Genomic DNA, 24,767 nt, shown 5'->3' with positions numbered 1-24,767 from the left:
GACTATAAATAAGTAACCCCTGCCAATTACAGCAGCATTTAATTTTTATTTTATTTATTAATTTATATTTTCTACTTCATGAATTTATTTCTCCCTAACGAATAATTTTCATTTTGAAGAGTGGACGTTTCGGTGAAAACACTGGAACTTTTACACCGAACCAGCCCCATATCTAAACATTCTTACACCGAGACATCCGTACACCGAAACGTCCTACACCGAAACACCCTGCACCAAAACGTCCTACACCGAAACATCGTACACCGAAAAGCCGTATCTCATTCAGAACAATTTAGATATATCTGGTATCATTAAATAAATAATATTTATCGTAATTTCTTAGTGTAATCTATATAATTTAGACAAGGCTATTCGGCAGTGTTCGGGCCATTTTAGTTACAATTCATACTGTACCTATTGAATGAACTTATTATAGAACTAGTGATAAAGTCGACTTGGCTATAAGCTGCGACTGTAATGAGTAAATACCGGAAAATAATAGAATAGATTTGAGCAGGGTTTCTCAAACTTTTCGTCGTGGAGCCCCTGTGAATGATAATAATGCTTAAGGAGCCACTTTATGTTGTTTTTGTACAATAATAATGTTAATATCGGTAAAATGCTTGTAAAATAATGTATTTGCAATCTGAACAAGTTTAAAAAGAACATACCTATTTTTGAAACACTAAATTTGAAAATTGTCTTTTTAGTGAGTCAAGTGGTGTTGTTTTCTCACCTGCATAATTCTGTTATCTTCGGCTTGATTGAAGACAGTCCAAGTCTCATGTCAGGTTCAGCGTTTAGTCGATTGCATTACTTTATTTTCGTCGTTGTATACAAGGAAAATCACTGGTCATACACGTAAGTGCTGACAAATGGAAGAAGACGCAGCATAGTCTTCTCAAATAATTCAGGATACTCTCTTTCTTAATGTTGTACCATAACTCCTCTAATGGAAGCTTCTGAACAGTACTTCATAGTATAGAAACGAATATCATATTAATAAGAAGTTTCTCATTCTGCTTCATCGTCAAGTTAGGAGGGCTTTTTTTTTTTTTGTGAAATTACGAAGAGATTCCTCACCCAGGAAAGCTGTTGCACATTTATGTTTAGTTCCTTCGGAAAGTACTGTCAAACAGACTTCCGCAGAACATTAAGAACATCACAGACAGATGTTGGATTATCTCGTCATATAGTGGGAGCCCGATTGTCAGATATCTTTGTTTCATGAAACTTCATTTCAATATGTTGGTATTCTTCGCTTTCATTAGCTTTTAGTACAACATCGGTCCAAGTGTGTAAGTTTTCATATACAGTTATCCTCATCTGGAAAGTCAATGCTTTCGACAACAAAAGTGATTAATGCTTGGTGAGCCAAGAAATGTAAATAAGCATGTTCGCACTTAATTTTGCGATTCGCTTTTCTGCAAAAGTATAGACAGACGGATCTGTTAGACCATTCATAACCACTATTACTCCAATGGATCTCATAAAGGACAACACTAGATGAAATTTTCCAAGTCGTGCTATAACGTTATCTAATCAACAGGTTGGATCACTGTAAAGAATATATTTTGCGTTCATATAAACAGGCTGGTTGAATGTCACCAAGCACTTTTCTGATTTATGGGGCGTTTACACTTGGTCGATTTAGTCGCACGACTAAATCGACTCGCTGCATTTGCCACTAAATCGAAGCAACTAGGCCGAATTAGATCGATTGATGTGTTCAATTATTTCAACCACATAAAATAGAACGTCTTTCAAGTCAGTTGCCAGTCGATTAGTCGCCTTCGATCAACAAGCGATTAAGTTGAAGTCCCGTTTACACGGTCGATTAAGTTGAAAGTGACGTCAATTCAACTGAATCGAACGCAAATCGACTAACTGTAAACGCCCCATTAAACAACATCAGCTGACGTCGCTCCATTCTTCTTCCCCTTTAGCTTTTTTATACCTCACACACAATTTAGGCCTATTAAATTGCCTTTCTGCTATACAGGAGTGTTTTTAACGATGTTTCTACTTGAGCTGACAAGGGAACCTTCCGAAAATGATAGTTGCAGTAAAAGATGTGATCTATGCCAATTGAAAGAGCTGTAACAGAGATGTTCATTTCCAAAAAATTAGCTGCCCATAGCAATAGGTTCAAGAAATATAAGGGGTGGAAGTTCGGGAAACAGCAAGGTTGGACAAGAGGGAAAAAGTGCAAATTCCGCAAAAAAGGGGGCACGGCAAAATACAATGCTGACAAGTGATGCATAGAAAGAGACTTGCCACAATAGGAAACATATGAAGGCAACAGTGGGGTTAACAGTGTTGCCAATTGCAATGAAAAGTACATGTTTTGCAAAGAGCACTATATGAAGTGAGTGCAATATTCAGTGTCAACCTGTCATATAGAACATAAGATATGGCGTGTATAATCAGTGGTACAATCTAACAAAAGAGAACACAATAAACAGAAGTACGAAAAATACGGAAAAGGCGAAGTTGGCCATAATGCGCCACATTTGATCACGAGCTGTGCATATTAGAATGAACAAAACAAGAAAGCACTGAACCGACCGCAGGAAACCGACGTACCTAGAGTCGAAAAGAAAAACGAGTTCCAAAGTTGGCAACACTGGCCATGAACATCCAGACAAGTCTAATATAGTTAGGCCACTCGCTTCACAAAAAGAAAATTCCGGCAACAGGCATCACTCGGAATGCATCAATGCTAGAGTGATTGAGCCGGGGAATGCATCAATGTCAAGCCGGGGAACATAAAATGGTTGGGTTGAGCCAACAACCGATAATAGAAGTAGTGAACATTATGTTATGGTTGGGTCGTATGTGGGAATATACAGGGTGTCCCACCAAACTTTGTGATCTGAAAGATTTCCGAAACGAACAAAAATGTGACGGATCCAGTTGTGCAGGAATGTACCAATGTCAGGGGGTGATAAAAGTCTGTGAGAAGCAAGTGCACCCAGGATCCCCATCATAGGGTCCCAGGAGCCAACTTCAAAATTTCAAATGGCAACAGGGACCGAGTGGTACCTCTCTCGATAGATCATGGAATGTGCAACTACACCTATAGGAAACATTTGCTATATGAAGCGTGTTTTTCAAAATGGCCGCCACAAATATGTGTTGTGTCTTAACATGGCATCGAACATTGTGATCTCAAATTGCTGCGAAGCGAAAAGAGATGTTGCAAATCCAATTGCACAGGAATGTACTCATGTCGAGGGCCAAGAAATCTTTGTAAGAAGCAAGTCCCCCAGGGCCCCCATCATAAGGCTCGAGGGGTCAACCGCAACATTTCAAATGGGAACAAGGGGCGGATGATATTTCTCTGGATAGATACAACACCGCCTATAAAAAAACATTTGCTATATGAAGCACGTGTTTCAAAATGGCCGCCAAAAATGCACGTTGTTCTTGTCACCGAGCAGATATTTTTGGCGGCCATTTTGAAATCCCATATAGTAAATATTTCTGATATGCGTTGTTGCGTATTCCAAGATTTATCGAAAGAAATATAACTCGACCGATCGTGCTATTTGAATTTTTGAAGTTGGCCCCTGGGACCCTATGATGGGGGACTTGGAGGCACTTGCGTCTCACAGAAGTTTGTCGCCCGCTGACATCAGTACATTCCTGCACAACTGGATGTGTCACATTTATTTTTCGCTTTGAAACTATTTCAGTCGCAGAGTTAGGTGGGACACTCTGGATATATCATATAGGCGGTGATAGTACTGCAGACAGCAACACACAGCAGATCAAGCCTTTGATTATGTTTGCTTTCTACATGTGTGGATATGTGATAGAAAGACCACCAAAGGTTCCGACACCTGTAGAGTACTGTTTCGAGACATTCACAGGCGATCATTGTACCATGTGTGACGGATTGGCAGTATTCCGCTGTGCTCACTGCAAATGTATCTTCTGTTGGACCATTGTCTCATCGAACAATTGTACGTACAATGTAGACGAGCATGTACAAATGATGCAAAGGCTAATGCCTGTTGCCGGAATTTTCTTTTTGTGAAGCGAGTGGCCTAACTATATTAGACTTGTCTGGATGTTCATGGCCAGTGTTGTCAACTTTGGAACTCGTTTTTCTTTTCGACTCTAGGTACGTCGGTTTCCTGCGGTCGGTTCAGTGCTTTCTTGTTTTGTTCATTCTAATATGCACAGCTCGTGATCAAATGTGGCGCATTATGGCCAACTTCGCCTTTTCCGTATTTTTCGTACTTCTGTTTATTGTGTTCTCTTTTGTTAGATTGTACCACTGATTATACACGCCATATCTTATGTTCTATATGACAGGTTGACACTGAATATTGCACTCACTTCATATAGTGCTCTTTGCAAAACATGTACTTTTCATTGCAATTGGCAACACTGTTAACCCCACTGTTGCCTTCATATGTTTCCTATTGCGGCAAGTCTCTTTCTATGCATCACTTGTCAGCATTGTATTTTGCCGTGCCCCCTTTTTTGCGGAATTTGCACTTTTTCCCCCTTGTCCAACCTTGCTGTTTCCCGAACTTCCACCCCTTATATTTCTTGAACCTATTGCTATGGGCAGCTAATTTTTTGGAATGAACATCTCTGTTACAGCTCTCTCAATTAGCATAGGTCAAATCTTTTACTGTAACTATCATTTTCGGAAGGTTCCCTTGTGAGTACTGAGTATTAAGTAAATAAATTAATTTGGAAAACAATATTATTGAAACCCGAAATTTCGATTTTGATTTTAAAACCGCGTAACTCCTTTGTCATTAATAATAATTTATGGTATTAAACTTATAGCAAATTTAATGTTCTACAATTTTTATTCATGACAACTTTCTCTACAACATACCGTTATGGAAATATAATGGAAAAAGCTGAAAAAACATTTTTAAAAAGTTGCAATTTTACGAAAATTTGTTACTTGATGCTGCGTAACTCTTTATATAATAGTTCTTCATAAACGCTTTGCATACAAAAGTTGGAGTATATTTAATTTTCTGCAACTTTAAATTCTAATTTTCTCTCTAAGATGCATTGGTGAAAAGGTAGATCGATAAAGTGAAAAACGTCGGGACTTTCCGCACGGTAAAGATTTTTGGCCCGTCAAATCGAATACAGAAGTGATAAGAGGTCGAAAACTTAGATTTTGAACCACAGGGCCGATCCATATAACATATTGAAAAACTAATACCGCCTGACCCTTTGTAAGGCAAAGCCTGCTTTTCAGCCTCTGTTCCAAGGACTGTTCAATGGATCTAAATCTTGCAACAATGTGTCAGAAAAAGAAGTGAAACTAGAAGAGAAAAGTGACATAATTAATCTTGAACTACTGCAAATATATTGCTTTTATTTCTGTTATAGGTAGACCATGTCAACGTCCTCTTCATCGATAATCCTGTAGGCACTGGCTACAGTTACGTAGAATCCTCTGCATTGCTAACCACCAACAACGCAGAAATCGCTGATGATCTCGTCACTTTCACTCAACAATTTATTGAAGACCATCCTGAGTTCGAAACAACTCCATTCTACATTTACTGTGAGTCCTACGGTGGCAAGATGACAGCTGAATATGCTCTTCGATTGAATCAGGTAATTATTAAAATATATATTTTTTAAAGGATATCCTATTTGTTATAACATGAACTTGTAACAATATTAACAAGGAAGAACAGCATATTACCAGGAGGTAGTCTCTCAGGGAGAAAGCTTTTGTAACTAAACGGACCGTTACATATGGAATATTTAGATTTTATTTTTCTTCTGATAATCGATACCAAAAATTACTACTGTTTTGTGTAAAAGTAAGAAACTAGATATTTTACATTGTATGATATTTTTCTCCAATTATTTTAATTTGGAGTTCCATCGAAGAAATATCACTTTATCTTTAGTTTCTGATTCACGAAATAAATTAGTGACGAAGTGGAATTTTAAGACTCGTAATCATTTGGCACGCTTAAAAGCAAACGAATCCCCTTATTCATGAAACCATCGCACAGTCGTCAAATACTGGATATTCTATGTTATTGATGTTTAACAAAGAAAAATGTTAACATACACGAAACATAACAATCGATAAATTTCATTCAGGTAAAGAAAAAAAGATGAGCGAGTGTAAACCTTCACGCGTAATTTTGGATAAAAACTAATTTTTAAAGCTTTAAAATTATTGCCATTCTGATGTACTTGATACTAGGTCCCGTCTCTTAAGCCTCGCCGCTGAAAGGGACGTTAAACTCAAAATCAACTCAACTTTTTATTCTCCTGGTAATGTATTTTTGTTATCAATTTAGATACTGTATAAGAAAAATATGAACTGTTAACTCAAGGACGTCACAAAATAGAGGATCTGCATATACAACAAAATCGTGAAGCCATACGTCACAGTTTCCCTATCACTACTCTGCCCGCTCCGTTCATTTAGATCGCAATGCTTTGAGCCGCATATTTTTTTATCACGCTTGACTCTAGTCATAGGAACTAAATGCACGGTTCTGATTGGTTGGTGTTATCCGTTTTTCGCCATGCAGCATACATGTAGCAGAAAGCAAACACCAACTGTTGTCGGCCCTCGCGTGGCCGAGCGTCCCAACGAGCGAATTAGTAATGAGAATGGCTTTTGGCGTGGGTTCAAACCCGGCACAAAGAAAGTTTGATATTTTTTAAAAAAAAATCATAACACTTTCTTCGTTAAAGATGAAAATAATACTCATTTACGCTTGTACGTAATATATAATGCATAAATTTTGCACACATAACTTTATTGATTAAAAAGTGATTTACTTACGTTATGAAACAGCTGAGCGAGGGAGGGTTAGAAGCCCCACAGGGCTCGTTTTGTTGCACCTTGATCCCCATGATAATACGTCACATTCAGGTGGTCCAACTTAGATGTAAATGTAACCTCATTTGCTTCCTTGTGACCTACTTAAAACAGGTGGCTACGCGAAAAAAATATGCCTATGCAATTCATGGCGGAAACGATAATAGCCAATCAGACGTGCTGACGATCGATTGTGTTTTTGGCTTCATTGAGTTAATAGAATTAAGATACATATGGACAGGTTCTTTATTTTATAACATCCTTGCATTAAGTAAAAGATGTATCTCTGTTGTTGTTTGATACTTCATAATAATAACAAACATCATACTACTCGTGATTATATCATGATTATTTTATATCATTTAAAGAAGCCTTGCTTAGGAAACTGAAGGGATCGTTCAATTTTTAACGGATTTCTTTTTATATATACTGTACATAAGAAAAATAATCTTCGTATCTTTCATTTTTGTTCTTTCAATTATAAAATTGTAATACGTAATGTTTTCGAGTGAAGATTATAACAAGGCTTGAATTATTTTATTAGCTTAATTCACATTTATAGTACAATAATAACGTATGCCAACTTATTGGATCGAAATCCGGACGTCGACATATACAATTTATATCCACACATAGCTCATGTAATAATAACCATGTTAGCATGCGGGCAACTTAGAATGCATTCTCATAATGAAACTTAACCATTTAATTTTAGGTAGAACGATTAATTTGTTAAGATGGATAGTTTTGATTGCATAAATAAGACTAGAGATAGATCAGATAATTACCCAAAACTGGTGCTTGTGGCCTTATGACAAAATCAATAATAACTGTCATATTAAATTAAGAGTTAGATTTTGATGTGAAATGAAATTGGAGATAAAGTCGAATAATGGAAGTGTGTTATCAATTTGTAACCAGCATGTACTCACCAAGATTTTGATCGGTGAAGATTTGAGAGGTCGAACCTTCTTCTGTGATTGTCACTTTAAAACTCTCTCGAGTTCACTACTCTTTTTGTCCGCCTACCTTTTTTCTTCCTAGTTTTTGGTAGCGTCGTTTCTTCCGCTTACAATTACATTTTCAAGAATTTCCTCATGACTCGAAGTAGGAAGTGTTTGTTATTGACTTGACACATTGCTGCATAACATCAGTTATATTTCCTATTAAAAGAATGTTTTATCCACACATAGTTTTGAGTTGTTACGAGACTTCCTTAATTGCCCTACAGATGTGAATGACCTAACAGCACCAGATTGGGAATTGAGTATTTATTTCCATTTAAAATATGAAAATTTACAAAATATATAATATCAAGATTAATAAAATATTATTTGCCCTTTACCAACTAACTTCAGTCAAATTACAATAATGTCTGAGCTATCAAATTTTCAAACGTTACATGCGTCTATTTATTTTCCTTCCAGGCAATTCAAAGTGGACAAATCAATTTGAACTTGCAAGGCGTTGGATTGGGAGACTCATGGATATCACCCCTTGATTCCGTATTGACCTGGGCACCTTTTCTCCTGAATTCTGTAAGTACACTGTATTCTAACGTAGAAAAAAAAACGAAACCAAAGGAATATGTGTAAAGATATACATGAAGTGAATAGTGTAACAACAAAAATGTGATACAAAATATGAGAAGCAAGTTAACCTAAAAAAATCATTGAGCTCAAGAAGATGGCTTTATCATCATAGGTATTCTGCCTTTATTGGCAGGTCACTTGCCGCTTTTTCCATGCTACATGCTTCCATGCTTCTTCTAACTTAGAAGCTTCCATTCTCCACGGTCTTCAGCTTCATGTACGATTTTTTGATACCGTCCATCATTTGTAGCCTCTTTCTTCCTGTTCCTCTTTCTTACCACCGTACTCTCTAGCACAAGCCCTATGATAAATTACTTCTTAGCCAATAACCCAACCAGTTTCTATTTTTCCGAGTTTTCAATAGAAACTGGACCCATGGTGAGAGGCACGTAATTCAAATGACAACCTAGGTACGGCCCATTCAGTGCAATCCCAACCAGCTGTAGCGGATAAGAGAAGCCGCACTTTAAATAAGTCAAGTATAGCGCACGTCTTTTGCGATATTCTGATTGTTATAACTTTTACATTTATTAAGTTAGAGCAATAGTTGTTTTTGCGTTATGTTGAAAACATGTTGAACAAGTAGTAGATTGCAATTCATAATCTTATTGTTATTATCGTTTTAGTTATAACGAATTAGAATTTTTATTACTGATATATAGGAATAGTTATTATGGAGGGCAAGGTAGTGGCATCGAAGCTTGGTCTAGTATAGGCTTAACAATGGAACAATGCCTCTTGTAATTATGGGGGCACTTTATTTAGTAAAATGTTGGATGTTTTCAGCAAATTTTTATGAGGTTTTTATATAATTGTACCAAATAACAAAATAGAATAATTACTTATGGTACCATCTAATGAATATGATGAATGAAACTAAATGTTTGTATTAAATATGTTTCTATTAATAAAACTAAAGATAATCATTATTTTATTGTTATAAATTTAGAAAGTCAGTTTGGACTTGAACTAAATATCTCAATTTACCAAGTAAGTCTCCTTAAATTTATTTGATTTAATTCCATTCATGAATAACAATAAAAATGTATTTAAGGAGATAAAAAAAAGACTATGCATTAATTGAAATAAGCAAATTCATGCACCCTTGTGAAGCTAGCGACCAAAAGTTTAAAAAATCGGTATATTTTTAGAGTACTGAGTAGCACTCAAAAAGTTCTATAGTTCCTCATGAAAATTTAAAAGAGTTCTCGCAAAATAACGGAGTCAACGGGAAATCAATGTTCTCTCATAATCTACTGACCACAGATGCCATCGGAGCAAATCATTAACCAAATATAAATCGTGTCTAATCAAGTTCAATCAATGTTACCCAAAACATTATAGAGCTCGACAAGTGCTACTCAAAACTCTCATCAGAACTCTATTTCATTACGAAATAAGAGTTCTATCACCTTGTTCACAGTCAGTTCGCAAGTGGCCCATAAATTGTTTATTTAAAATGTTATAAATAGAGAGTTCTGAGTAGCATTCGCCGAGTTCTATAATGATCTGTTCGTGGAATGGTTAACTCTTTATTTATAACAATTTAAATCGACAATTCTTGGGCCACTCCCGATCCGACCATGAACAAGTTGATAGAACTCTTTTATTTCGTAATGAAATAGAGTTCTGATTAGAGTTTTGAGTAGCACTTGTCTAGCTCTATAATGTTTTGGGTAACATTGTTTGAATTTTATTATGCACGGTTTATATATTTCGTAATGATTTGCTTCGATGGCATCTGTGGTCAGTAGATTATGAGAGAACATTGATTTCCTGTTGACTCCGTTATTTTGCGAGAATTCTTCTAAATTTTCATGAGAAACTATAGAACTCTTCGAGTGCTACTCAGAACTCTACAGAAACATAGACATTTTAACATTTATGATTTTGCGTGAATTTAGTACCGAAACTTTAAATTCGCTATAAAATCTTAATTTAGCTAGAATTATTGGTCTTACCTAGCAGGAACTCTAGAACTCTTTGAGTGCTATTCGGAACTCTAAAAATATACAGATTTTTTTTTAAACTTTTGGTCGCTAACTTCACAGAGGTAATTCATGCAAGTAAAATTAAAATAAATTCTTGTTGAAACGTATTATATCATCACAAAAACCACTGAGATGTAGGTTTCGTGTTATTGTGTATTTGAAACAAATTAGATCTTTATTTTGTAGGGTCTCGTTGACTCCAATGGGTACGCTGCAATAGACGAATATGCCCAAGCAACTAAATCTGCTGCGAATTCAGGTCGTTGGTCACTAGCTACTGATTATTGGGGAGCCACCGAGGGTGTAGTGGGACAAGAAACCGACGGGGTTGATTTCTACAATATTTTGTACAAAACATCTTACGGATTCAAGAAGCACGATAATCCTATTGGTAAGTATTCATATACAACGAAAGAAGTTACGAGGGTTGTTTTTCTTTCTACCTCTGTTGAGCCATTAAAGGAGTACCCCGTGCCCGAGAGAGAGAGTGGGGGTTCGAATCTCACTCATAGCACCAAGTATTACAAGATGAGCACAAAACTAGTCTCTGATTTGAAAAATCTATAACTTTAATACCAAAATTACTATGCTCTTAAAGTTTCGCAGTAGTTACATAAATTCAAACAAGATTTTGATGGCGTTGATTGGAATTACAAGTAGAGCCCTACACGATGTGCGCGCCACCTGTTGCACTGGAACCATCAAGAAGATAAACCAGCTCCAGTCAAATCTTGTGAAGTGTAATCGACTAAATGGAGTTCATAGCTTCAGTAATGCGTTCTTGAGTATGTGGTAGGCCTGATCTATGTACTTGCATTAACCAGACTCTTGATTTTCAGAAAAGCATCAGTACAGCTATATACTCCATTACATCCTTTACGCTTCACAATGTTTGTTTGGAGTTGGATTATTGTCTCGATGGTTCCCGTGTAAGAGAAGTGCACATGTCCCAGTTTGTAGTTCAAATCAACACCACCAAAAACTTTCTGGGCCTTATGCAAAGTCGTTTTGACATATGATTAGTATCTTACTAAAGGTCTGACTACTGAAGGAAACTTATGTTAGTCGAACTCTTTAGTATGGCACTAATCACGCGTCAGAACGACTCTGCATAAGGCACTTTGACTTTATATTAATACTGGGATAGATTGAAAAGAGTAATGCTTTTTGTATTAAAGTTATATCCTCTTGAAAACAGGGACTGTTTCTGTGTTCAATCTGTATTTTTACTATATGGGTTGTAATCAGACCCGTATCCATGGGGGGTCTAGGGGGCCGCCCCCTAAATTTTTGTTGGCCCCCTCTAAAATTTTCACAGTAGGCTTGCAAATGAACTATAATATGGTGATGAACCATAATGTGGTTGGATCAGGCTTCCCCTAACTTCTACCGGGCCCTACCTACATTTTTGGTCTGGCTACCGGCCTGGTTGTAATTGCTAGTGGTTGTTAATTAATAAGAGTTATTTGTTTAATATTCATTAGCATTTTATGTTCTAATTAACATGCCATAACAAACACTGCAACCTGTTTGTCATCATGCTATACAGTGTTGAAAGTCACACACACCACAGAGGACGAAACGGAGATAACACAAAGGTGTTTATTCGATGTCGCCCATCCTCCACACTTATAGACAGACTCTATAATTCAATCGCTGTGAAGCAGCGAGCCTGAAAACATTTAGACTACAGTCGAAGCGGACGCCAAGTCTGAACTGATGATGTGATTCTATTTCTCCAGGTGCAAGGTCACAATACAGCAGAATTTACCGCGTAATGAGTAAGAATTATGACAGGAACTTTATAAGTGATGTCTGTGTTTACGATTGCTGTTGAGAGCTTAAATAAGGATGTACTGATGCATAATAGCCTACAGCAGAATTCACCATCGAATGAGTAAGAATTATGACGGAAACTTTACAAGTGATGAATGTACTTTAATGAATGCGTGAATCATGTCGTTCGTGAAAGGTGTAGATTATGATTTCTAAACTGTTTGCTTCTGGAATTTCAGGAAACTCGGAAGTTGCCTGAATAATTTGAATTATATCTTGTAGTTAATACTTGGCGACGCTTCGATTGCACTCCACAATGGTTAGATGGCAGAGTCTGCCTATTGGCGACATGCAACAAACAGCTTTGGCTAACGTCCGTTTTTTATCTCACGTGCTTCTCCTCTGGTAGCTTAAAGCAAGTTCAGGAACAATAACCCTCGTAGTATATTCTATAAACATAGTGCATTTAAAATGTATTGTTCTATTTTCCACAAACTATGCATTCTATTGCACGTGGTAACGGAACTGACGTTTGATCTTGAATGTTACTCTCCCATTGATTAATCTTGCTTACAGCAAATGTTGCCAATGTTGTGATGTGGGAGTATGATTTAGCCAGTAACCTTCTTTGTTGTTACCGAAACGACTATCTTGTGAGCATCTAGCAATACTCGCCCATCTATGTTGTCAGATTGGGCGACTTTTCAAGTGTTTTCGCTATCAAAATTTCAAATTAGGTGACACGATACCTTTTGGGCTGCTTTTAATTATCTGTGGGATATAACTCTTAAGAATGTACTACTTTAATTTCATATATGAAATCACATTATTTCTCTTATGTAATACAACTTTTGTTTGCTGAGTATTCTATTCACAATAAACAATGGTTTTATTAAAACTAACTTACTAGTTCATTTCTTGTTTTGGTAGAGTACTCTTCAATGAAAATGCTACAAAAAATTTAAGTCCAAATTACTAACAAACTCTTGCGCTATGTTCTTATGCATTCAGAAACACATGTTTCGATCGACTAAGTGTTCCTGGTATTCAATCATACTCGCTCTTCTCCTCCTCCTTTCCTTATATAAACCATTGCGTGATGTAAAGTAATTCATTCAGACGGGAAAAACATACCATGTTTAGAAGCTTCTTAGTTCTAAAACTGTATCTTTAATTCGTTTGTTCGGAAATGCTTTTATAGAACTTGAATTTAAAAAATCACAAAATGTTCCCATAGCTTCATAAATGCCTTTCTTTACACTATTTCCCCTCTTCAAAGACTTCATATCACATCAAGCTAGGACGATGTTCCTTGTGAAATCTATGGAAATTGTCAATCACGGCAGTACGTTTTGTGCTTTCCGAATTCAGTAACGCACTTTCCGAAGTAATCAAAAAACTACTAACAGAAATGAGTGTTATTCAATGATTAATTCCATTTTTCCCCAGTAATTGCAACAAATGTTCCAGGGGAGATATTTGACCAGACAGGACTGTGTAATTCTCCCTCCTTTGAGTTTGATAAACACATATTGTTTGATCAGCTGTATAGTAAAACACTGATATGAAAAGTCGAACTATTATGACGACGGAAAATACCCACGAACAAAATCTAAAATGACGCTGCTTTTACCAACAAACCTATAGAGTTACGAGAGCACATTGCTAGAGCACTTACATTTCGTTTCAAGAGTCGAAGGTTTGATCTCAAGCTATATGCGTTCATAGTGGACGACGTCTTTAAACAGAAATAACATTTTAAAATGTTTTCATTCCCACACTTCAAACAAATTTAACTTTTACACTTGATTTTTTAAAAAAAATTAGAATTAGCCTTTGGCGGGTGCGCATAGTAACGAAATTTAATATGGGCCGCTTGGATATCAAGAGCTCTAAGTTCGAAATTGAAATTTTTGCAGGAAGGAAATTGCAAATTCAACATTTCATGTAAAACTCATCTTATGTGGTATGATCCCAACCGAAACCAAATAACATAGTTTACAGTCTAATAATTTACTGTTTACAAAAGTCCCTTTAAAAAAGGTGCCCGTGTATAGAAGTGAATGATGGCATTAATCCGTTATTATTATTATTATTATTATTATTATTATTATTATTATTACGAGGCGTGTTTTTAAGTAAGGTCCGTTTGAACATAAGTAAACAACGAAAGGTTATTTCAAAAAAGTAAATAAATTTTCAGAAAGTACATACTTTACTCTATTTTTCAACATAGTTGCCAAGTTTGTTCAAACACTTATGATACCTCTCAACCAATTTCAAAATACCCTCTTCATAAAAACTTGCCGCCTGGTCCGATAACCAAGAGTTCACTGCCATTTTCACATCCTCGTCACCATTTCCTAAACTTTAGGTGTTCAGAAACAATTTAGTAAAGCACTGATCTCGACACGTCAGGAAATTCGTTTGAGATACCTGTTATTGTGAAGCGCCTGTTCTCACGAACCCTCGCTTCAACTGAAGCCACCAAATCGTCTGTAATCGAAGAAGGGCGACCGGAGCGGTCCTCATCATGGACGTTGTCACGGCCATTTTTTGAGTTCCCGTACCCACTTACGCACTTTGCTTGCACTCATAACAGTATCACCGTACACTTCGCAAATCTGTCGATGAATTTCTGCAGCAGACAGGTTTCTTGCTAACAAAAACCGTATCACTGAGCGAACCTCTCACGCGGCGGGCGACTTGATAGTCTTAAACATTGTGAAACCACAGAACACAACCGTGCAGGTCAACTAGAGAGCTGAAACTGAGCACAGTTGTTCCCGAGGCATGCCGGTACACGAAGCACACGCTCATTGCGGTATGCGCGCGAACTACTAGTGTCTACAACAAAACGGACCTTACTTAAAAACACGCCTCTTATTATTATTATTATTATTATTATTATTATTATTATTATTATTATTATTATTATTATTATTATTATTATTATTATTATTATTAACTTAGGTCACTTGCATCCAAACGGTGCATATAGTGATAATATTGCAAAGTACTTATGCAGGTATAAGGTAGTGCATAGGTAGAGTTAAATTATATACGGGAACGTTTTTTCTTTAGTACTGAATTTTATTATAAAATTTCTTTAGATATATTATAAATGGTTTAATACAAAAATCATCCGAATGAAAATAATTTTTAATACTGGATAAAGAGAAATATCCCAAGACCCTATCATCCTAGGAAAGAACTTCTGCAGAGCTCCAACCAAGGTAGGTGGAGTGGATTCTAAGATCCCTAATGCTCCACGCAAGCAGAAGGGAGTTAAAGGCTAAAATCTCTACGTAAGCTAGGCAGCTCAGGTTTGGTGTCCCACAGAGTTACGACCAAACTAAGTGGGCAAGAAAGGAGACCTAGAGCTTCGAGCAAGCTAGAGGCTTTCAGTTAGGTAACTTCTAGAGTTCAAAGTAAGGAAAAATAAAGGTGGTGACCAGCCGTAAACTGATAGTAGTTGCTGTGATGCTCCTGGTTTTATAGTTACTGCAGTGTAGCGGTGATGCTGGTGGTTTTCTTCGTCACATGACCAGTGGTAACGATGGTGTATCTATTGCCTGCCACTGTAATAATTTGTACTAGGACAAAGATGATTGATGTTTATAAATGTGAGCACGTGTTGGTTGTTAGTAAACAGAGCCATGTGCGTAATATTACAGTATTGCAATATTATGTCATAAAAGAATCTTCTCCCAAATTATGTAGGGGATCCTAGCTCAAGATTATGATTTTATCTGTTTTAGATAGTTTTATAGGTTGCAGCAGAGTACTATAGTAGTAAGAATAAAAAGAAACTAATAATGTGGTTGTATCTGCTCAGCAGACAATAACGTAAGGAGACAATATTTATCTATTAAAATATATTTTATTTTTTCTCTTTTATAGATATTTTGTTCGAGAACCACGTGAAGCGAACAATGGCTGATCCATTGGATACTTTAATGAACGGAGTAATAGCTGAACAGCTGGGAATTCCTTCCAACGTTGTCTGGGGAGGACAAAGCAATGCAGTGTTTTCTGCTCTGTCTGAAGATTTCATGAAACCTGTTACAGATATAGGTAATCCACTTAACATAACGCTAAATTCACTTCATAATGAAGATTATTATTATAATTATATATTCCAGTGACAAACCAGTGAAATTTATTGCTTACTAAATAAAGGCACTTTTTACCACATTGTTTGAATTACTTTAACAAATCTAATAGGTCTATATAAACGTGAAAGTGACCTTATGTGGGGTTGTATAATGGAAAAATGACTTTACCGTTTAAAATGGGGTTTTGAATGCATATTTTCGAAATACATTCAGCTCTAGCCAGAAAGCATAACGTTTGGCAACATCGCACGGAAACAAATGAATGCTGAATTTCATTCTAACCCGTTCCTAGTATTACTACTGCTACTTTTGCTATGGATCTATAGTACAAGAGCAAACTTATTTTAATGAAAATTTAAAAAAAATAATCGTTAGATCACTTTCTGAATATTATTTTTAATTTAACGAGAGAAGTGTTACAAAAAAAATTAAAAACTTTCCTTGGGCAGGGTTTGAACCCACGTCAAAAAAAATTTTTCCTTACCACCATGTTGCGCTAGCTCACTCGGCTACGGGGGCCGACAGCATGGGGCGTTTACTTTGTGCTATATGTAGGTCATGACTCGTGATGTCACCAACAGGATCGCAATATAGACGTCATTCATTTTTCCTACATTGTTGCCAAACGTAACTCCGTTCACAATGCCTTATGGCTAGAGTTCATTGTTTTTCGAAAATACGCGTTTTGAATATAGTTATCACTACCTTGAACTGGGGTTTGTTATACAGTAAGGCTTTAATGATATCTATTCTGGCAGCCTATATTCAATTCCCATTCTAATTTTTTCATAGAAAGTAAATCAACAGTGCACTTAATGTTAATAAGTATTTATGATTGTAATTAAGGAGTGATAATTATTATGATTGGTCAGTATTCAAAGTAATGTACATATATGTAATTGATCAAATGTTTTATATCATTTTAGTGGAATCTTTGCTGAATGAAACGGACATCAATGTTGTCGTCTTTACTGGCAATCTTGATCTCATCGTAGATACTCCAGGTGAGTTCATATTAACAATAAATATCCTGAAACTACGTGAATTTAAAGAGTAGAGGATATTTTGATTTGATTAGTTCAGTTTAGCGTCCGTCTTAGCAGCGAGGCCATAAGATATGGCATAATCAAACCCGAGCCTCCCACGGCAAAGGCGCTTTACGGAAACAATTGGCTACCAGGAAGCTCAGTAGGCAATATCGTATAATGTGTATGGTATCAGAAAACCGTACTTGAAAAAATTAATGAGATTTTTAAGAAATTAAAATTTAAAATTATGGCGATGAAAAAATAATGATCAAATTAAAATTTAATGTCAGAAAAAGTACTGGCAAAAATCAAAAACGTACTTTAAAATTAGTTTATTAAAATTAAAGTTAAAAAGGACAATTTTCACTACTATGGACTAGAGACTTGCACGGGCCGAATTATTCGGCCCGAGCCCAATCCAGCCCGAACGTACCTAGGTCCGGCCCAGCCCGGGCCCGAAAAGTTTTGGAGATTTTCGGCCCGAGCCCGGCCCGGCCCGATAAGTTTTTAAAATTCTTGGCCCAAGCCCGGTCCATGCCCGATAAATTTTAAAAGTTTTTGGCCCAGACCCCGGCCCGATAATTTTTTTAAAAAAATTAGCTCGAGCCCCAATCTTTCTCAAAATTTAGTACTAAATTTGACCTAACCCTCAGAAACATTTTCTAAACTCTGGTTCACAGCCTGACGCTTGCCTCCCGAATGGTACCATTGCCTCCTAGAACTTTGCCTGTCATCGAGAGAACAAAAACTCCATTCCCTGTAACAAAAATCTTACTTAATTGATTTTTAGCATAAAGTGAAGATGGCAATATTGTTTAGAGACAGGCAAAACATTCCCACCCCTTCTTGTTATATTTTGAGTTCAGTTAAGGTCAAGGTCAGAGCTTAATTTACCGCATAATGCCTGCAATCCTCTATAGTGAAAGAGGAGCCGCTAAGCAACACAAACTGTAAATAGCTATTGCATTCGTTGTAACATTTTTCAAGGACACACTTTAACGTTTGGCTTTATTCCAATTATCATTTAACGAAAGTCAATAATTATTAAAGAATTGCAATTGATCGGCCCCAGCCCGGCCCGACCTGAAGAGAAATCAGTGTCGGCTAGCCCAAGCCCGGCCCGGTCCAAAGAAATAACACTGTCGGCCCGCCCAAGCCCGGCCCGGCCCAAAGAAATAGCAGAGTCGGCCTGCCCAAACCCGGCCCGTGCAGGTCTCTACTGTGGACTGATAACTCTCTTGAGTGTAAAAGTTTATATGGAATGTAATGAATGAAGTTAAGTGCATCGGAAAATTAATTTATTATTACAAAAATCACTGTTATCAAACAAAACTGATAGTTTATAAGAAGTAAAATTAAATATATTTAAAATATCATAAAACCCAGAAATAATTTTATAATTGAAAATTTTCTCAGCTTTTCAATTTCTTTCCGTATATCTCTTACTTTTATACGGGACATACTTTTAATGTTTCGTATTTCTTTACCTATTTTTTATTATATATATATATATATATATATATATATATATATATATATATATATATATATATATATATATATATATATATATATATATATATATATGTACGTATTCCAGCGTAACTCTGGAATATCTGGAGCAATTCTAACCAAATTTTGTACTCATATTACTTACAGTGTGGAAAACAGTATTGTGGGGTAAGACCTCCTAGCACATCTAAGGAGGACGGAGAGGTACAAAAATAATGAAAACCTCCTGCTATTAATGTTGAATCCGTAGTTTTCGGGATCGCTGAGATGAAAAGTAACACTACTGATGCAATTTAAATTCAAATTCAAGCCTCATTAGTAGTTTTGAAGGGGGAATGGTTACATGTAAAAATAATTATTAAAGATGACCATTATTGGTGTGGTATCCACAGTTTTAGGGGTTCCTTAGTTGATTTTTCTCACAATTCCGATATCTGTAAATCCCGTTCAGCTTCTAGTGGGAGAGGTAACAGAAAATTATAGATATCGACCGATTCGATTCTATAGTTTTAGTGTCGTTGAGATGAATAGTAACATCCGATGCCGTTTAAATCCAAGTTGTCCCCGGAGGAGAGAATGGTGACATGAAAATATAATAAAAAATGACCTGATATTAGTGTCAAATCCATAGTTTTAGGAGTCCCTAAATTGATGAATCACATGTCACATTTAAGTCTATGTTAAACCTCCATTAAGACCTCTAGGGCTGTAGAAAGGGATTCACATGCCAAACTAATCTAAAACGACCGATATTGGTGTCGAATCCATAGTGTATTGTGTCCCTCAGATTAGTAGTCACATTCCCGATAGCGTTAGGGCGGATTTTCATAGAAGCATCCGTTGCGTTCGTTGTTTGCGATTTCTATAAGTAGCCAACAGAAAGTTGTGCTGCACGTAGAGCTGTGCTTAAACAACTTTTTCAATTGGCTATTCAGCCACATCGCAAGCAAAGAACGCAGCGGAAACTTGCATGAAAGTCTGCCTTTAAAGTCCAAGTTCAGCTCCCATCGTCATGAGGGCCCAGAAGGACTGACAAACAAAATATCTCGACTGATCGAGATTAGTGTCGAATCCATTGTTTCGAGTTCGTTATGTTAGGTTACAGTTGCGATCTTGAATGCTATGTCATTGTTAAATGTGCATGCATCAGACCATGTATACTGAAAGCTATTATCGGTTTTGCGATACTTCATTGACGAATATAGATGATTGTTTTGTACTAAGGTCGTTTTACTTTTAACTGTAGTAATAGAAGAGATAATACCGAACACTGTACCCGTTTCACCCAATGTTAACTAACAATAATGAAGAAGTTTTACCCTTTCCCACATAATGTTTCTGTTGTAACAAACGAAGGTACAAACTGTTAAAAAAAAACACTCAACGGACAGGAAACTTTGTATGTACGTAACTCCAGCAGTGAAAACATTAAGGTACAACGATGACTCATTTTATTTTCTTTCTAATTTAATTAGGAACGTTGAACTGGGTTGAGAGATTGCGTTGGCCAGGTGCGTCATCATGGAGGAGTGCCACCCGTAGAGGCATCGGCGTTAATGGAATTCTTGAAGGTTATGTGAAGAGCTACGGACGATTCCGTATGTACTGGGTTGACCGATCAGGTCATATGGTAAGTTTCCTAATTGTATTCCTTGCCGAGTTGATCTTGACTGTTCGCAGCTGTTTTACGAGGTTTGTACATAAATAAGTAGCTATGATAACTTCCCTGCTTGTCTCAATCCATATGAACGTCGCTGCGCCTCGAAAAACCGCTATGTATTGAAATCACAACTTTTCAGGAGAAGCATAAACATTCCACTTTTACAATTTTGCGAAATATACACGGAAACAGTTGAAAAATATAATAAAATTGGTTCCGCGTATATTATGCACTGGACATTGTTGTAGCTTGATTCAACAATATTATATTACTATTTTTGTGTTTACTTAGCATATGTCAGTTTAATTTTGCTCCTTGATATGCACATAGAGAATCAATATGTACGTGATTAGTATTTGAAGCCTTTAATTTCAATCTATTATTTTTTCAATGTTGTGGCAAAACAAGTGAATTTTCACTTATGACATTATAAGGGACGCTATCTGGCAGCTTTGAGGTTCATTTGCACGGCATAACACATTATCGACACAACTGTCACATAGCGGTTCTTCAAGGCGCAGCAACGATGTTTTTTTTTGTTTATTAACAAAATCCTAACAATCAGTTGATAAGCTGTTTAACACTGAAAATATTAACAATGCGAGTGTTTTAGAATTCACGTTTATAGGTGCTACTCCTGCATTTTTTTTCAACGAAGAAACCTTTTGGATTCCTCAATCACTATCGTTAGTCATGGAAACCCAGTACCTGTTGATTACGAAGAGAAAATGCTAATAATTTATCTGCACCTGTTCGGAATTACACGTTCGTCTGCTTATCTGCAACTACTACTACGAAAAAGAAAGCTGGAAAAATTCGTTCTTGCAGCTGCAGCATATCATGGGTTCTGCTAACTGACCGATTCACGCCTGTTTTGTCGTTAGTTAAAGAACCACTAATAAAGAATCCATAAAATTATTCGGAAGTAGTTCAGCGGTATGCATCGAAACACATGTAGGATATTAAGGGTATTCTGTACAAATAGACCTCACGTTGTATTCACTATAAATATAGCCCGGTCTGTTATCCTTGAAACTGAAGAATTTTTTAAATTCATTTGCAAAATTTAATTTTGTATAATCATAAATTATATATTTTTATCGCTTTTCGAACACAAAGCCAATATATAATTCGTATTTTTTTTTAAAAAAAGTCATATTTTGATTATACAGTGTGTTAATGAACGACTGTAAGAGTTAATTTCTCACGCCAAAGTAAGAAAAAATTCATATGAATTTGTGGAAAAAACTGCATAGTTTCAGAGCTAGGACCACCCAAGTATGTGTAAAAACTACGTTGCCATAGGAGAAATCAGAGAGTGGTAGTTCATAGTACTGTAAAGGAAATCACACATACACCATCCAAAAACACGCATGTCAGCTTATGTGAAATGTATACTCAAGGGAGTCTCTAATGTCATAATCCCAAGACATGCTCCCAACAGAGTTCCCAGATACGCTGTAACTTAAGGTGGGTCCAAAGCAGACAAAAGGTAAGCCTTAACAGCTACAGCCGGGAGTGTTAGGGACAGCTAGTTCCATAGTTCTTCTTGTTCGGAATACGCATGCTTTAATGTATTGTTTCACGCTTATATGTGTAGAAAACATGAAATATATCTGATATATATATATATAAAGTTGTGAAACTATGACTAACATACTATACTAGCCGGAATGTAACTAAAGTTTACTTTTTTCATATACGTAGGTAAAGATGTTTGTAGAAATGAAATCTTACAGTTTATTCCTGTTAGGCTAAGGGAGATGAAAGATTAAGGCAAGTGAACGCATGATAAAAGATTTAGTGGAATGAGAATGTGGGAGGAGTGCCCCGATGAAACCTACGAGCACAATCTTGTCCACCACAAACTTACTTGGCTGGGGATCGAACCGGGGATCCACGCCGCCAGAGTTGAGTGCTCAATCACTGACCCACGGTGCCCACAATATGTTTGTAGAGAATTTTGAGCCAACTATTGTTGTTGAAGCCCGGAGAAATAAGTTTTCTCGTCTCGGTCTCGTAAATTTTGTAGAAGTCTCGTCTCGTCTTGATTCCTCTAAGAATTCTTCCTAGTCTCGTCTCGATTCTCGGAAAGATTTTCTCGTCTCGTTTTTTTTAAACTGTATGTACAACATTATCCCCTGATTTTCTTCTTAATTCCATCTAGAAGTTATTAGGCCTTTCCACATTACGAGGGATTCACGGAGGGTGTGATATAACAACATTCAAACCATGTTTATTATTATAATACATTGTGAAATGATTTGTGTATCTATAAACGTTGATAAACGATTTTCATTATGTTTGCATAAGTGTTATATTATGATTCACGTAACATTAAAACAGCGATTGAGATCTAAGGTTTGGGTGGACAAGCGTTCTTCGTCTTGTCTTGAAAACGAAACGAGAATTGTTGTGTTTGTCGTCTAGTCCCGTGAACTACACTAGACTTATAAGGTTGTCCGTTAAGGAATGAGACTGGGTTCTCGTAAAAAGAATTTATTGATTCGATCGGTACATATTGTTAAAATTCTTCAATGTAGTCTTCTTCGACTTCAATACACCCTGCCAACTCGATTCCCATGCTGCAAGGATCCTTGGAAGTCATCTGCAGTGACCTCTTTCAGACATTTTATGACAACTCATTCGATAGCGGGAACATCGTCGAAACGATTACCTTTCAAGCTTCTCTTCAGCTTTGCGAACAGAAAAAAGTCTGGTGGGCTCACATCGGGTCTGTACGGTGGCTGCGGAAACGTTGCAATTCCTATCCAAGCCAGGTGGGCGTTCACAACAAAGGCGGTGTTGACTTCAGTGTAGTCGTACTGGGGCTTCCAGCGATCGACAATCTCCGGTCGTTTCCGTTTGACGACTTTTTGCAGGTGTGCAAGGACTTCTTTGTAGAAAATGGCGTTGACGGTTCGTATTGGGATGAGAAAAACTCAAAAATAGTTTTTGCGTCACGCGTGATCCTCACTGGATCAGAGCTCGGACGCCAATGCCGTCGGGTGCGTTGCTTAGCTTACATACCTATCACAAATCCTCCTGTCCGGGAGCGCGCTGCTGGCGACGGAAGCACCGCGCGGCGGCCAGTCTCACAACTTAACGGACAAATCCTTTAATAAATTCTTTACATAGAATCATAGTAGAATATAGAATCTCTTGAACCAAGCCTATAGATTGAATCCTATGTAATATGAACTGTAAAAAAATGTAATGGTATTGAGAGTATTTCGAATGGAAGTTTTAATCACTGTTCGAATTAAGTTTTCAAGGAAAGATGTGAGTAAAATAAATTTCGTTTTATTTCCAGGTTCCGACCGACAATCCTCAATTTGCACTGGAAATGTTGCGAAGAGAAACTGGTTTTGAATAAAACAACTTTCATATAGCAATTCATGTTAATTATGTTCTGTAAAAATATGATTAATGAAAAATAAATAATCTGTTATACAATGAATGCATGAGTAACATTCTATTTCCAGTGAAAAGGCAAAATGAAAGAAACATTAGAAATGGAATGTTACAGTAGGTATAAGCTTGTATGTTTTTTTCTATTGTCCAGTGATGAAAGTTCGGTCGATCAGTCAGTGATGCCGACTCCTGGGGAAAATTCTATTTTGAGAAATTTTGACATCAATTTATCGAAAAGGGGTAATGGGAATTTTTGTCGGAATTGACAGCAAAAATAAGGGATTTTTCATTGACAGCCAAAAAATTCACTATGGGTGCAAAGTAGACCAAGGACTCCTCAATAGTCTTGAAATCAGTGTTAATTGTCAAATTTTGATACCGGAATATACATGTTAGTGCAGAAGTATTAATTTGTGATTCTCAAAAATAATAAGCTCCAAGAAGTGTAAATTGTGCTCTGGAACATGAAGAAAAAAGCAAAATGAGTTACAACTAACTTTAAAAACGTTGTACACAAAAGACTAGAAAATCTAGTATCCTTAAGGTCATTATTATATGGTGTCACAAACGAATAACGTAAATACTAAATCTTGACAATAAAACGTAGAAAAAATATTCATCAACTACTTAATAAACGTAGATCTAACTTTAGGGATAGTTTTTTTCGTATATTGAAGAAAATATATAACATACAATAGTTTTCTTTTTATATTTTTTATTTCTTAATTTTGTAATTAGTATAACATGGGAAATTCGAGAGCAAAATGGAAATTTCTTTCCCCCGAGATTTTATAATGTTTCAGGTTGACATCACTGTCTGTGACGACTTTCACACCTT

General features: G+C 36.5%; 1 protein-coding gene across 1 annotated transcript in view; it reads left to right on the top strand.

The window, feature by feature from the left end:
- Positions 1-23,965, top strand: part of LOC145680194 (retinoid-inducible serine carboxypeptidase-like) — a 74,765-nt gene extending 50,800 nt beyond the window's left edge. The window contains exons 3-9 of the mRNA XM_081750447.1: positions 5,374-5,604; positions 8,266-8,376; positions 10,608-10,812; positions 16,101-16,274; positions 17,242-17,319; positions 20,331-20,485; positions 23,829-23,965. Coding sequence (XP_081606573.1) covers positions 5,374-5,604; positions 8,266-8,376; positions 10,608-10,812; positions 16,101-16,274; positions 17,242-17,319; positions 20,331-20,485; positions 23,829-23,891 — 1,017 coding nt within the window. The 3' untranslated portion in view covers positions 23,892-23,965. The remainder of the gene's footprint in view (positions 1-5,373; positions 5,605-8,265; positions 8,377-10,607; positions 10,813-16,100; positions 16,275-17,241; positions 17,320-20,330; positions 20,486-23,828) is intronic.
- Positions 23,966-24,767: the final 802 nt, after the last annotated feature.

This window comes from Thermobia domestica, chromosome 3, assembly GCF_964235325.1.
Source record: "Thermobia domestica chromosome 3, izTheDome1.hap1.1, whole genome shotgun sequence".
NCBI lineage: Eukaryota > Metazoa > Arthropoda > Insecta > Zygentoma > Lepismatidae > Thermobia > Thermobia domestica.
This window is presented reverse-complemented; position numbering and strand designations above follow the sequence as displayed.